The 16,121-nt window shown below is 34.0% G+C and overlaps 1 protein-coding gene across 1 annotated transcript; it reads right to left on the bottom strand.

Annotated features, from left to right (window-relative positions):
• Positions 1–6,510: 6,510 nt before the first annotated feature.
• LOC127106670 (uncharacterized protein At1g66480) lies at positions 6,511–8,598 on the bottom strand. Its single transcript, XM_051043974.1, has 2 exons — positions 7,739–8,598; positions 6,511–6,853 (listed from the first exon to the last, which is right to left on the bottom strand). Exons 1-2 carry the CDS (start codon positions 8,330–8,332, stop codon positions 6,794–6,796), a joined length of 654 nt encoding a protein of 217 aa, XP_050899931.1. The 5' UTR covers positions 8,333–8,598; the 3' UTR covers positions 6,511–6,793.
• Between the last annotated feature and the right edge of the window lie 7,523 nt (positions 8,599–16,121).

Below are 16,121 nucleotides of genomic sequence, written 5' to 3'. Positions count from 1 at the left end.
TTTGTATTGATTCTAAAGGTTGAATCCCCTGCTTAATTGGAGATTTTTCAACCTATTTCTTTGGTTGATGTTCTTTATAAGTTTTGTTGGCAAAGTGTTGGTAAATAAACTTGTTAGTATTATGAATAAATTTATTTTTTTAATTAGTTGGCTTTCTTTAAGGAAAGTTATGAATTGATTGAGTGGTTGTTGTGAACGAACTATTGAATTTGGCTAAGAAAAGCAAAAAAACACTTGTCTCATTGTTAAAGTGGATTTTGGAAAGGCGTGTGGTTCGGTTAGTTGTATGTTTCTGGATTATGTGCTTATTAGATTTGGTTTCATATCAATTGGAGAGTCTGGATTTGTGATTCTGTGTTTTCTGTAAGCTTTGTGGTCTTGGTTAATGATTGTCAAATAGAAAAAATTAGTATCCTAAGCGGGTTTAAGCAAAACAATCCCTTGACTCCTTTATTTTTCCTGTTTGTTGCAGAAGGCCTAAGGGGTTTATTCTCTAGGTCGTGGACCTGAAGTTCTTCTTTGGCTTTAGACCGAGCTCCTCGAATTTGGTTATTTTTTATTTTCAAGTATGCGAATCACTCACTTATCTTGGTGGATGTCTCTGTTGAGAACCTTTGGTCGATCAAAGTTATTCTTTGTGTCTTTGGACTTGCCTCGGGTCTCCGGGTTTAATGTTAATCATACATTTTTAGACTTAGTTAGGGATTTGCTCCATTTCAAGGAAGACTCCCTTCCACTCAAGTACCCTAGGCTTTTGATGGAGGCCAACCCCCACGTAGGAACTATGTAGGAACCTCTAGTTAACCTTATTTCTAGATGACTATTCTCTTGGTGGTATAGCTGTTTCTGTCAGGGGGAGGGGTGACCCTTCTCAATTGTGTTCTTAATCCCATCCCTATTTTCATTCTGTCTTTCCTAATGATGTATCTTAAGGTTTCAAATAAGATAATGAAGATTCAATGGAGGTTACTCCGAGATGGGGGTGAAAGTTGACTCTAAAATTTTCTAGGTGAAACAATCTGAGGTTTGTAAACCTAAGCAGAAAGGAGGACTTGGTGTTTGTCATATCCACTTAGTCAACTTGGCTTTCTTGGACAAGTGGCGATGAGTGCTTATCTCGAGGGAATCAGGTATGTGGTGTGATGTTTTATGTGATAGATATGGAGTCATGTATGTTTCCTCCTTCTTTGGAGGTAGGTATGATGACTTTCGTTCGACGTCTACCTAGTGGAAAAGTGTGTCCCCCCCTTGGTTCGAAAGTTGAGGACTCTTTTGACCGCGTTATGGTCAAACTTCGTAAGATAGTAAGAACTGGACTTCTTACTTACTTCTATAACGATCCATGGGTTAAGACCACTCCTCTTAGACTTAGGTTCCTAAGGCTCTTTACTATCTCTGATTAACAGGTTCAGTCCGTTGAGGATATTGGGGTGTGGGAGGATGAAGTCTTTGTTTGGATTTTGAATTAGATAATAAACATTTATTTGTTATGATCGGGATATGGTTACTAACCTCCTTTAATCTATTCAGGATGTTATGTTTTTCTCAGATACTGATAGGTGGTTGTAAATTCATGTTAATGATGATATTGTTTTGTAGTATCAACTTATTCAGTCCTCCTTGAGCTCAATTTTCCTAGACACCTTCTGTTTTATCCAATAGAGTTGGTCATTCCTCTCATATGGGGTAGTTAGTCCCCTTATAGAATGTTTATGTTCTCTTGACAACTTCTCAAAGATAAATTACCAACTAGAGAGAACTTACTCAAAAGGAGGATCCATGTGAATTCTGATGGTGGTTCTTATCCAATGTGTTTGGGGTCGGTCGAGTCAGTATTTCATATTTTTCTGACTTGTTAGGTGGTGGCGTCTGTTTCGTATATAGTTGTTTAGATGGTTAGGATGGTGTTTAGTGTGAGTGCATTTTCCTTTTAGAAATGTTTTGAATGATGTCAAAACTAGGACACTTAGTATTTATATATGTTGGACCTTATCCTCTGTGTCTAGATATGCATTTTCATCTTAAGATACTTAAAATCGATTTAAAAATATTTTTACAAGTTAAAATTAAGTTTTTATGTGAAAAACTAGTCTATGTGTCAACACATGAGGTTTTTAGGTAGATACACAGAAGCCCATGTTCAGTATGTGTCAACACAAAAGGTTTTTCAGGTTGGCAAATTAAGGCCACTGTCTAGTATGTGTCGATGCATAAGCACGTTAGGTCGACACATATGTCATCCAGGTCGGCACATACGTCTTATAGGTCGACGCATACTGAAGACTTTGCAAAAACTAAGTTTATGTTCAGTATGTGTCAACGCATAAACACTTCAGATCGACGCATAAGTCCTTTAGGTCGACACATACGTCCTATAGGTCGACGCATACTGAGTTGTTTGCAAAACCGAACTTCCTGTCCATTTCAGGTCGACATATAGAGGCAAAAATGCTTCTATAGGTCGACGCATGCTGTTTAATTTCCCAAAATCTTGTAAAATTTTCTAAGTTCTGTTTTTCTACTATTTTCTCAGTTACACACATACACACGTACACACATACACACACATAAACACACACACATACACACATACACCCCCTATATATATATATATATATATATATATATATATATATATATATATATATATATATATATATATATATATATATATATATATATATATATATATATATATATATATATATATATTCATTCATGCATCTTTTTCAAATAATTAAAACCAAAGAATATACAAAGCAATTCTCGTCATCTTTAACCTTTTTCTATGCATACACTCAATAATCACACATAATCATTTTTTTGGGTGCCATCTAGATACAAGTTTGATAAGCTCCAATTTAGGATTTGTAAAATAAAATTCGATTGAGACTTCTTTGGGGGTCTCATTGATAAAACCAGTTGGGGTTTTCCCTCAAAGATCAAGTGTGATTTGGTGGTTTTTGGCAGGAGATTTTACAATTAGGATTCAACCGAGTGAAAGCTTTGAAGAAAGGAGTTTCTGGCAAAGAAATAGTGGAACTAGAGGATCAATTGGAAATATTGGGACACTTGATCTTGCTTAAGATCAAGGGAAGAGAAGAAGATATAATCAACATCAAATTTGGGATTTGGAGGTTTAAATTTCTATTTTTCTCTTATATTAAACATTTTGCAAAGATTATTAAAAATCTCAATTCCATTTGGAATTGGGGGCAGACGTACCCACAGTGAGGACAATTGCATAACTGCCTAAATAAATTCTTCTCTCTCTCTCTCTCTCTCTCTCTCTCTATATATATATATATATATATATATATATATATATATATATATATATATATATATATATATATATATATATATATATATATATATATATATATATATATATATATATATATATATATATATATATATATATATATATATATATCATAATTTATTCACATACTTTCTATAAAATTTGTGAATTCATTTAGTGTGCAAATTTTCACATATTGATAATTCCTTATTCTTGAAATATCGCAAACTGTTTTTGTTAAGATAATTGCAATTCATAAACTTGCAATTGGATTTTTACATCAACAACACAAAGGAAAAATCAGCTTGGTGTTTATTGCACACCAAGTGTTTGACAAATTTTCTTCGTCAATTTGATTTCTTAATTTCATTAGAAATTGATTATCAAAGTGTAAAATTGTTCAAACGTTATTTTGAAAAACCTATTGATTTGTTTTCTCATCATTGTTGTGTATTTATTTCATTTTGTTACAGTTTAATACGCATATCCGGTTCTTCCTATAACGGTTTGAGATAAGCGAGTGTCGATCCGGAATCGCTTTTGCTTACCATAGAAAATGTTTTTAATCAAGAATTTTATTTGCAATCTATTCACCCCCTTCTAGATCATTGCCCTCGTCTAACAAGTGGTATCAGAGTCTGGTTTATCTTATGCTTTGGAATCGCTTATTAAATTATGGCTCTCGAACCTAAAGGGGCGTATAATAGAGCGTATGTTTTCAATGGAAAACTATGGTTATTGGAAGGATTGCATGTGTGTCTATATCGATTCTATTGATAGAAATGTATGGAATTCCATCCAAAATGGTCCTTTTGAAATTACTATGACTAATATGGATGGTGTTGTTGTACCTAAACCGGAAGCACATTGGAACACAGATGATGAAAAAAAGTGGTTATGTGATTGGAAAGCAAGGAATATTCTCATATCCGCTTTAGGAGTTGATGAATATTACAGTGTTTCTCATTGTACAACTGCTAAAGTTATGTGAGACTCATTGCAACTTGCCCACGAGGGAACAAATGAGGTAAAACAAGCTAGTATCAATACTTTGAACCAAGAGTTTGAACTTTTTCATATGAAGCATGGTGGAACCATTGCTGATATACAAAAAGGTTCACTCATCTTATAAACTGTTTGAATGCACTTGGTAAGTCTATTTCCAATGAAATTGCTATGAATAAATTTTTTAGATGTCTTAATAGGGAATGGAAACCGAAGGTCACCGCAATCAAGGAAGCTAATAACCTCTTGACATTAGATATTACTACTTTGTTTGGAAAGCTTAAAGAACATGAGCAAGAGCTCATTTGCTCGGAGAAGCATGAGAAGAAGATTAAGAAGGAAAAAACCAAGGAAAATGAGGTAAACAAGAAGTCAATTTCTCTAGTGGCTTCTAGTTCTAAGTCCTCGACTATAGATCAAGATGATAATGAAACTAGTGACGGTGAGTGTTCTGATGGTGAAGAAATTGGGTTGTTTGCTAAAATGTATCATAAATATATTAAGAGAAACGGAAAGAAGAATTCCGACAAGAATCTCATCAATTATAGAAGGCAATCAAATACCTCAAAGCAAGATGAAAATAGGAAGGAAAAATCAAAAGGTTCATGCTATAATTTTGGAAGAGTCGGTCATTACAAACTAGATTGTCCATTGCTTAAAAATGATAGAGGAAAGGGCCAATAAAAGATGTTTAGTAAGCCTATAAGAGCATACATCAAGGGGAAAGTGATAGTGAATCCTAAAATGAGGGTAGCTCAAGTGAAAGTGGTGAAATGGAGATTTTTTTCCTCATGGCCAATCACAAGAAGAAAAATGTTGACTGTTTTGGCTCCATGAAGAGAATGTGGTTTCTCGATAGTGGATGCTTAAGGCCTATAACGGGTGTCATTTACTTATTCATTGAATTTATGACAAAGAAGAAGGGTTTTATTACCTATAGAGACAATGATAAGGGTGTTATACTTCGTAAAGGTAGTGTAGGTAATCTCTCTTCTACTATTATATCTGATGTATTACTTTTTGAAGGTCTTAAACATAATCTACTTAGCATTAGTCAACTATGTGAAAAAGGCTATAAAATAACTTTCACAAATAGTTGTTGCATGATTGAACATAATGAAAAGAAAGATTACCCGTTTAAGAGAATGAGGGTAAATAATACCTATATGCTTAACTTGAATGATGTATCATTGACAAGTACTAAGTGTTTAGTAACTATGAGTAAATACTCTTGGTTATGACATAGACGTTTAGCCTATGTCAAGTTTGATTTACTAAATAAAGTGGTCTAAAAGGATCTAGTTATTTGTCTACCTAAAATTAAATTTTTACTGAATCCTAATTTTTTATGATTCAGTTTTCTATTTTCTCCAGATGATTATGCTTTAGTTTCCTATATAAAGGGCTTTATATGATGTAAACATAAAATTCACTGAATCCTAATTTTTTGTAATTCAATTTTCTATTTTCTCTCTTTCTTCTACACTTTTTTTACGTCTTTCGAAAAATATAAGTGTTTGTAGTGTGTACATCGCTGAACTTTGGGGAGTGTATGAAGGTTTAATGCTTGCTACAAACATGAGATTCAAGCATATTATTATCGAAATAGATTCTCTAACAAATGGGAAAGGATATCTCTTATCCATCTTCTTCTACAAAACTGGGCAGAAATTTATTAACCAAGATTAAAACCTTCTTTCAGCAAGGCATCAAAATTTCGATCAAACATATATGCCGAGAAACGAATATGTGTGCAGACACGCTTGCGAAGAATGAAAATCGATCATCCAAATAACTTATGCAATTTTAATAATTATCCATTTTTATGAAGATTTTATTTGATAATGATTTGATTGGGAAGCAATATCCCTACTTAATCCCGTTGTATTTCTATTTTTCCGAAGCCCTCCATGTAACAAAAATAAATTCTTGAAGATACATTTAATAAGCTAAAGATTTTGTAAAGGACAACTCTAATAAATTTTTTGTATGATTTGAAACGAATCTCTAGGCAACTGTGATGTAGTAGTTGATTGAACTTTTGGCAATTGTGGAAATAATTTATCATGTTTTCCTTTATCCTTTTGTGATAGTAATTTTACTTCTAACTTGATAGCTATTAGGTTGTTTGTAAAAAAAAGTGATAAAATCACAACTGAATATTGGAAATTAACTAAAAAGTCATTTAATATTCATTAATGTTTTTAGCTATAATATGAGGCTCATATATCATGAATAATCTCAAGTCTATACACATGGAGGAATTGAACTATTTATACAACACATGATAGGTTTACAACTACTCACACACAAGCTAGTCATAACTGACCCTGGTGTCTCTACCAAATAGCAATTAATTAATTAATAATCAATTATACTAAAAACGTAAAGATTATTCTATGAAATGAAACTAATTATTATTCATAACACTTATTCAACTAAGCATAACAAAATCTCAAAAAAAAAGAAAAACAGTATATTATATTATGAAGCCACAGCTACTTGAATCCCTCCTTCGTTGCTTGGCATAAAACTCACCCTTTTCTGTAAATTTAACATAAACACCTTAGCATAATAATAATAATAATAATAATAATAATAATAATAATAATAATAATAATAATAATAATAATAATAATAATAATAATAATAATAATTACATTTTTTGAAGTCAACAATGGTAGGATATATATATATTTTTTGAATATTCAATCTCTAGAGAGTTCAAACATCATTGGCCTAAATTTTCCAAAGCAACAAATTCTATTACAACTACTCTTTCTCTCCTTAAAGGGATAAACATAAAGTCGATAGTTGACCTTTGAATTTTCTTAAACACACCTTTAAGATCACTACATAGCCTAAATACATCACCTTTAAAATTTGGATTCAATTCATATTCAATGTTAACCATTAAAATCACAATTATTTGATTATTAAAAGTAGTCACATTTTACCTAAAAGTAATACAAAAGTTTTCAAATCTAAAATTTTACATAAAATATCCTCACCACCAAATTATTAAGAGTTTGTTTAAATTAAATTTTAGTTACAGTTTATAAAATACTAATAAGTTAGTTATGAAAATAATAAATTTACTTAATTATTTTTATAATAAAAGATAAAGTATATTTAAATTTTTATATAAATTATAAATTATTTTCACTAATTATTTTAAAGAATTTATGAAAAGAAAATATAAAAAATAATTCTCATTATCAAAAAATTTATGACACTAAATAAATTTAAATAAGTGAATTCAAACAAATTTAAAAAATATTATAACCTGTTTTAATAAAGTCTTTTAAATAGGAAGAAAATTTATAGTAATAGATAAATTCAAATGAATCGATCAAAACATGTGTAAATATGAACAACACTAATAACACAAGATTATGAAAGTCGAAGTTATTAATTAAGAAAAAAAACCTGTCGCGGCGTGTTAATTTTGTCATTAACTTCACTAATCTTGTTTTCTCTACTTCCATTAGCCTTATACAAACGCATAATCATCTCTGCAGCTTCAGCTTCATCTTTACATTCTCTCATCAACTTCTCAACCTCCGCCTTAGGAAGCCTAACTTTCAACCTCACACCGCCACCATTCTCCTTAACTTCCACATCATCTCCACCATCACGACCACCACGACCACCACCACCACCATTATCCTCATCCACGTTCCGTTGTTTCATAATCGACAAATCAGAAGCCGATCTCCTAGTAAGCACCAAATTATCAAGCCGATCTTTCGCACTCATAACAATCCCCGATCGAACCCTTCTCGGCTTTACTTCCTTAGGAAGCTCCACAAGAAAATAAAGCCTCTTCGGTTGTAACTCTTTGTGTCCTTCAATCGGTTTCGCTCTCACACCATAATGCTTAACCGCTTCAGAATCCAACAAAACAAGACCGGGATGATCCTTAAGCACTTCTCCAGCTTTTATCGGTGTTTTCAGCTTCATCGTTTCACCATCTATTTTCATAACCTTAGTCGTCTTTTTTGAACCAAAAACGTTTCCCATTATTTACTACACTACCTTTTTTTATTATAAGGCTTATGAAAATAATCGATTCTGTGTAATAATGATTAATACTTACAAAACCATGCAAAGAGATGATTAAGTTTTGTAATGAAAAATGGTGTGTGTAACATAGTTGCATGAATTTATATAGTTCCTGATTTTTGGGCTACTTGGTCAAGAAAGAAGGCAAATTAAAACAGAAAAACCAAAAAACAACGTAGCCTTTCGCTATCGAAAGAACAAAAAAATATTAGTACTAAAGGTGATTTTCAACAACCATGTTTCAATATTCAACATGAGACCCAATTGGCAACAATATTTTAAATATGTTTCAATATAGTCGACTTTGTGGGATTTTTTTAATGAAAAAAGTGATTATTTTCAGGAAATAATTAAAGACGTGAACAACGGTAATCAAGGCGTAGATTGAAGAAATTGTGAAATTTCAAAGGCATGGGAGAGTTGCATGTGAATATGAGATTTGTTTTGACTTTAATTAGTTTGTTTGTATATGTAGAAAAACTACTTTAATTTCGTAATAGATAGATACTTTTTTTTTGTGAGAATATGATGTATAATTAAAAATGATTCCGGTTCAAATAAAATGTTTTAATATTCACACTATTCGGCATCAAAATTTTTATTACATGTGGAGTTATTATTTGTATTGAGATTTTTTTTTTATTAATTAGGAAAATTTTCTTGAGTATGGTTGACGTTGTCAAAGTGAATATAGGTGGGAGTAGGGCAGTAAATAAATACTGCATCCATGGTCGCTTATTTGTAATATTTAATTGTTTTGTATTATTTGTATCTTTAATATTCCCACTATTCGGCACGAATTTTTTTATTGCATGGAGTAATTATTGGTGCTAAAGATTTATTTAATCAAGTAAGGAGTGTATTGAATTGAGATATTTTGGGTATCATCGATGTGATCATCAAGCATGTTTCTTATGATACTTTGAGGATCTGTTATACGGTAGTTGTTATCTTGGTTGATGTCAATGCCTTTTCCGTTTTCTAAAGCACTACACCTTTTCTTATTATGCTGGTTGGTATCGTTGTTGTTCAGGTCGAAATCATCTTCATCTCTTTCTAAATGGTGTTGTGGAACATCTTCTGAATGTGATTTTATTGGCTTAACTCATAAACATAGACTCTTCACAATAGGTATAAAACAAGCGATCAACTCTGACGTAAATTACAATATTACCCGAACACCAAAACAAACAACATCTCATTGATATTTTTTACTCTCAAAACACTAAGGCAATTTAGTGAAAAAGAAAGAAATAAGAAATTAGAGTATAGAGTGGGAAAGTATATCGAAAAATTCTACGATTTATTTTGAAAGTTAGGAGAAACTCTTTATTTATAAATGAAAATTTTGCCTCAAAAAATAAAAATATACATGGGACTTTAAATGTCTTAATCGATTATGAGATTCAAAATATGTTAACCCTAATTCACAAAAATGAAAACCTCAAATGATTAGTGTCTTACTCGATTAAGAGTGTTTTGTATCGATTAAAAAGCTTAACACCTTACTCTAATTGATTGGTTAAGGACCCTAATCGATCAAGGAGTGTATACAAGCTCCCTAAATGATCAATAACATCCTTGATCAATTCCATAAGAACCTTGATGGTTCCTCATTAGGTTTTAAATTCTTTTAGAAAATTTATAAAGGTTTAAACACTTTTAGGTGAATGCGTGTATTGTCTTAGTAATTTATGAATCACTCTAATATCTTTACAATACTCTAATCACTCAAAAATGAGTCAGACAAGCATTCACACTTTCTCTCTTTCACAATCTTTAAAGCGTCAAGATACCTTGCTTAATTCATCATGTATTCATCACTTCATCAAAGACTGGATTTCTTCGAATTAATGATGCCTGATAAGGATTTTTGATGGAAACCATCATCAAAGATTGCTTGATTTAAGATCATCAAGGATTCAACCAAACGGAACTTGACAATAGGTGTTGTCTTTAGATTGGTGTTGGAAACTTAATCTTACAAATGAAACATCTTGATCATCTTGATATTGACTGATGAAGACTTTACATCATACTATTGTCATCATCAAAACCATTGAGATAATCTGAATGATACATATATTGTACCTACAAGCACATAAATCTATAATGTTTGCCCAACAATCCCAATAGTTATGGGCGCGAGGGGGTATATTTAGAAAATCTCAAGTTCCACATTAATTTTACAATTTTATAAGGGGATTTTTGGCATCTTTTCAATGGTCATGGGATTTTGACTAAAAGTGTCAGTAAAGAACACCAGAGGGCGATTTTGAGAGCATTGGAAGCCATTTGAGGCCAGTTTTTCAAGGATTTTCATATGCAATCTTCATCTTATTGCTTGGTATTTAGTTGTATTGTTATGAGTATCTAAATTTCTCCATGTTAGATTTTGTATGATGAACTTATTTGGAACTTGTTGGGACATATGTTTGATTTTTCAGTGCATGAGTAATTGAAGTTATATTTCTATTTAATTGTCTCTTATGCTTAATGCTTTTTATGCGAGATACTCTTTTAATCTGTTTATGAGCGCATAGGGAATACTGACCATTAGTCTATGCGTTGGAACTAGGGCAATTATTGTGCTTATCCTGGTTGAATAGGGATATGAGACCTCTAGTAATGGCATTTCAGTTATCGTATTGTTGCATTTCCTAATTTCACTTACGCTGGTTGAATAGGGATATGAGACCTCTAGTAGAAATTAAGGAGTTATACACCAAGGTATTGGGTATAGTGGTTTTGTTAATTCATCTTGGAAATATAATGTCTTTCTTATTCATGCAATGCATCAAACATCAACAGGGAATAAATAAGGGATTCTATACAAAACCTAACTACTTTTGCATTTTCTTAGAACAACTTTTATTTTTCGCATTCCAACCTAAACCCCCTACCCCAATTGTTACTTTCTATAACTTGCACAAATATTATTTTGTTAAATAACAGTTCCTGTGGATTCAATATATTTTTCTTACTACGAAACTATCGATACACTTGCCGAGAAGTCATCAGCATTACTTTTCAAGACTTCCAGTTGGTGCCCACAATAGAGAAGTTTGAAAGGATTGTAGGTAGATACTTGAAGGATCATAGCCCTTTCATTAATTTGGGAGAGACCCCTTCACCAGATATGATTGTATAAGCTCCGAGAGATGTAGTAGAAAGCTTGACATTAAAGGGGTTACACATGGTTTATCTAGAAATTCCTTAGAGGCCAAAGCTTGGGCTTTATAAAAAGCACAGAATTGGAAAGCATTCAACGTTGTCTTGGCCTTACTGATTTATGGAGTAGTCTTGTTCCCGAATATTGAAGACTTCATAGACCTTCCCATCATCAACATTTTCTTAGCCAAGAATCCAGTTCCAACCCTTCTTGACGGTGTTTACTACTATCATCATGCCAGACATGAAAAGAAGAAAGGCATGGTTATGTGTTATGCTCTCATGCTTCACACTTGGCTTATGTCACACTTTCCCAAAGATGGTCCTTTCATGGAAGTGTTGGTGTAAGCCCTAGAGGCCAATACTTTTGGTACTTGTATCAAATTATTTATTAATAATAAAAGGCTTTTTCTTTATTATGTTTGTTTAATAAAGTCCCTAGAATAGCTAGTACGTTTAATTTATCAAGTGTGACTTAATCATGCGATCCCATTAAACATAAGGACACTATTCTTAAAGTATCCGTAGTCGAGCTTTGTTATAAAGTGGGATAACATTAAAGCATTAAGACTATTATGTATATAGACTGATGATCACATCTCATGGATCATGGATAAAGAGTTATCAAGTCTTAAACATATGTATGAATATTAAGAGTAATATTTATCTGGATTGGCCCGCTATGAGAATACTATATAGAATGTTATGCAAACTGTCATAAGTTATTCTCATGGTGATAATGGTGTATACCACCCTTCGACCTGAAACCACTATGGACCCTAGATGTAGAGTCGAGTGTCTTATTGCTGGTCAAACGTTGTCCGTAACTGGATAACCATAAAGATAGTTGATGGGTACTCCACGAAGCATGCTGAGGGACATGAGTGACCTAGACGGAATTTGCCCATCCCGCGTAACAGGATAAATATCTATGGGCCCAATATTAAACTGGACAAGGATGACACGGTCTATGCCTTGTGTTCAATATAGACATAGGGGCAAAAGGGTAATTGTACATATAAGTATTATCACAAAAAGGATTTGTCAGATCCCATGACATTTTCGTGTCTTGGGAAGCAGTGATGTGTTTCTAGATACCACTCACTGTTTATTATGTTAAATACGTGATTTAATATAATTGTCAATGCCGCGAAAACCTACAGGGTCACACACAAAAGTGTCGCATTACGCGAAAAACCGGCGGGAAACAGAACAACAGAGCCGCCACCGCGCGTTATTTATCCCAAAAGAGGGAAAGGAAACGCTCGAAGTAAACCTGGAAAAGACATGGTCTCGCGACCAAAGAGAATGGGATCGGGAGTCGGTTATGCGAAGGGAAGGTATTAGCACCCCTACGCATCCGTCGTACTCGACGGGATCCACGCACAAAAGGAAGGAATATGGTTGCTAAAACACTGCTCAAACATCAAACACACTGGCTGAAAGAGACACAGGAAACAAAAGAAACTAACTTGGCAGGATATCGCACCCTGGGCCTACGTAGTCTATCAGGCATAAACATCAGAGTCGACGTAGTTCGGACTAGGGGAAAACGTGCTCGCTAGGATGTCGCATCCTATGCATACGTATCTTCTCGGACTAGAGAAGAATCAGAGCACTCGTAGCTCGGCTAACGCACGCAAGACAAAACCATACGGGAAATCGACTGCCAATCGCTGGGCTTACGTCAAACTCCACACAAAAAGGCAAACATGGAAACCGAATGCTAATCGCTGGACTTACATCAGACTCCGAACCAAACACACACCCACTGGAAACCAAATGCCAATTGATGGACTTATATCGGACTCCAAGCACACAACAAGAGGATACGGAATGCCAATCGCTGGGCTTACATCCATCTCCTGACACACACAAAGACAAAACAAAAAGGGCGCCCGGAGAGATCAGCTCATCTCCTGCCTACGTACCTCATTTGATATGAGGATCAGGGAGTTGTAGTTCCCCTACGCAGGGACAAAGGACTAGCCTAACCAGATAACAAAGGGAGACACAACTAGGGAGACTACGACTCGAGCCTAGATGTTATCATGCAAATTATCCCTAAGTTAAGGTTTCTAGCTAACTTGCACAGGGAGCAAGCTATCCTATCAGCACAGGTAAACAGCAAACAATCACACAAATAACACACTATATACATACAAAGTGGGCTCACACAAGGCTAGGCTTTAGTCAAGGGGTCATGTCAACCTCGACAAACAAACCACTGGAATGGGGTGTGATTTGCTCTTAAACCTAACATTGAGAGTTAGGGTGAAGCAGATGAAATGGTGAGTGAAGATGAGACTTCACAGCTCTTATCCCTGGCCAGGGAGAGCTTCAAGACAATGAAAGTGTGGGTTCAGAAAGTTGGAACCCTGCTACACTTATGACTGACACAATGTACAATGATCTTGGGTTAGTATCTGCAATGCATCAACACAGTGGTGTGAGCAAAGCAGATGACACACAGAATAGCAGGGGATGAATTGCACATCCCTTGTATCTGCCAATGCCTCTTCACTTAGGAGGTCTTTGAATATGTACAAGGACAAAAGTAAACAAACACAAACATTGCCTCTTAAGGAGGACTTCAGACAGGTGCCTGGCCAAGTAACAGGCCAGGTCTTCCAGACTACATGGAGAAGAGATCATTATACCTCAATGCTCAAGCTATCAAGCAAAGCAAAAGCAAGTTCTCAAGGAACTATAGCAACTAAGGTACCTGAAAACAATCCAACATAATCAGTATTCAACTCAAACAAAAGCAAACAGACAATTACAAGTCCACAGCCCAAACAGATAACAAGCATCAATGCACAAAGGTGCAAGCCACAAGGCCTAAGCATAAGTCTCAATGCCTACAAAACAAGCTCAAAGTTAGTCATAAACAAGCAATAACCCAACTCCAATTGAGTGCACATCATCAAGTATAAGCAATTGTACTCTTTGACCTGAAACAAAGCTCAAACATTAAGCACTAACCACTAGGGCAAGGCCTAGGGTCAAAATGGGAGCAATAAACCAAAACAGAACATGAAACTTATCAAGAACCAAGATCAATCAAATAAGAAACAAATCCAAGTGGTCTCACACTCATATCATTCACCATTATCATTTCATCAAGCATAAAAGGCAAAGCATGCAATTTGAAGCTCATAGAACCAAACAGAATAATTCAATCCACATCAACTCAAAAATATTTCAATAAATCCCAAGAAAAATCATGTCTAAACAGAATTCATCCAAGGATCATCACACCAAATTTCAAGCCATTTGGACAAGGGGAAGCAAGTCAATTAAAATCCATAAGGCAAAGCATGTTCAAACAAGCTCATACAAGGCACCAAATCATACATCAACTTCAAGCAAGCACAAAACAGAATTGGCATAAGATAAATGAACCAAATCAAAGCCATGACAAACTTCAATGTGTCTAGAATACATGTGTAAAATTTCAAGTCCATCCAATAAGCAACAAGAATTTTACAAATCATATAAGATCATGACTCACAAAAAGTCCACAATGGTCAAACAGAAAGGAAATTCTCAAACAAATTGAAAATGCACTCAAAAATCCACAAAAATTCACACTCAAACTTAACATCCAGAAGAATTAACATGCAAAAATTCAGGTCATTTCAAGTTCATATGGCATGGTAACGAAATTCCACAAATTGGACAAGAAATGGTGTGACACACATTGTCACACCCATATTGAGCATATCATATCTCACAAACCAGAAATGCAAAAATCACAAACTCTATACCAAAATGCTCCTCAAGGTGTCTAGTTTACACATATAAAATTTCAGCTCCATTGGATCAAGCATCAGGATTTCACAATCAAAATGGTAAGCAAGGTGCAAGGAATGACATGCAAGAACAAACCCTAGGCAATTTTAAAATCCAGGCGTGCACAATTTTTGCAAAAATCACCATAAAATAGTAGACATGGCAAGGATCATGGCACAAAAAATCTCATATTAATTGGATTAATGGTTTGAGAGATATGAATTTTCTAATGGAATGAAAAAATAAAAATGACATGAATAAGGCATGTGAATATGGATGAATAATGAGCTAAAAAAATCCAAAGGCCAAATGTGAATGTTTGGAACCAGGAATCGAAGTAGGTGCATTTTCAAACCCTGGCGCGCTATCTGAAGCGCTGCGTTTCATTAAAGGAGGTGTCACTGTTTGATTGGCTACATGGGACAAAAACAATGAAAACATGCAAAACACAACGCCAGAAGATCAAAGCAATTCTGGAAATTGGAAATGTTAGGGTTCTTCGCGCATTCATCATGTTCATCATCATCATGAACTTTTGGTCACAGAAATTCATGAAAAGTATACCAATCTCTTCATCTTGCAATGCACAACAACAATCCAAACATGATTCGTCTTAATTCTCACTATATTGCTTGGATCGAACAGAATAAGTTTTGACAACCAAACTTCAAATCGCCCTAACTTCCTAGTTTCTTGATGAAATTCAATTCTACAAAGTTCAGGCTACTCTACAATCAACGATCTATCAAATGCATATCATGATTTCAACAATTACAAGATT

Source organism: Lathyrus oleraceus, chromosome 7, assembly GCF_024323335.1.
Source record: "Lathyrus oleraceus cultivar Zhongwan6 chromosome 7, CAAS_Psat_ZW6_1.0, whole genome shotgun sequence".
Taxonomy (NCBI): domain Eukaryota; kingdom Viridiplantae; phylum Streptophyta; class Magnoliopsida; order Fabales; family Fabaceae; genus Lathyrus; species Lathyrus oleraceus.
Note: the sequence above shows the minus strand (reverse complement) of the source record. Positions and strands in the feature narration are given on the sequence as shown.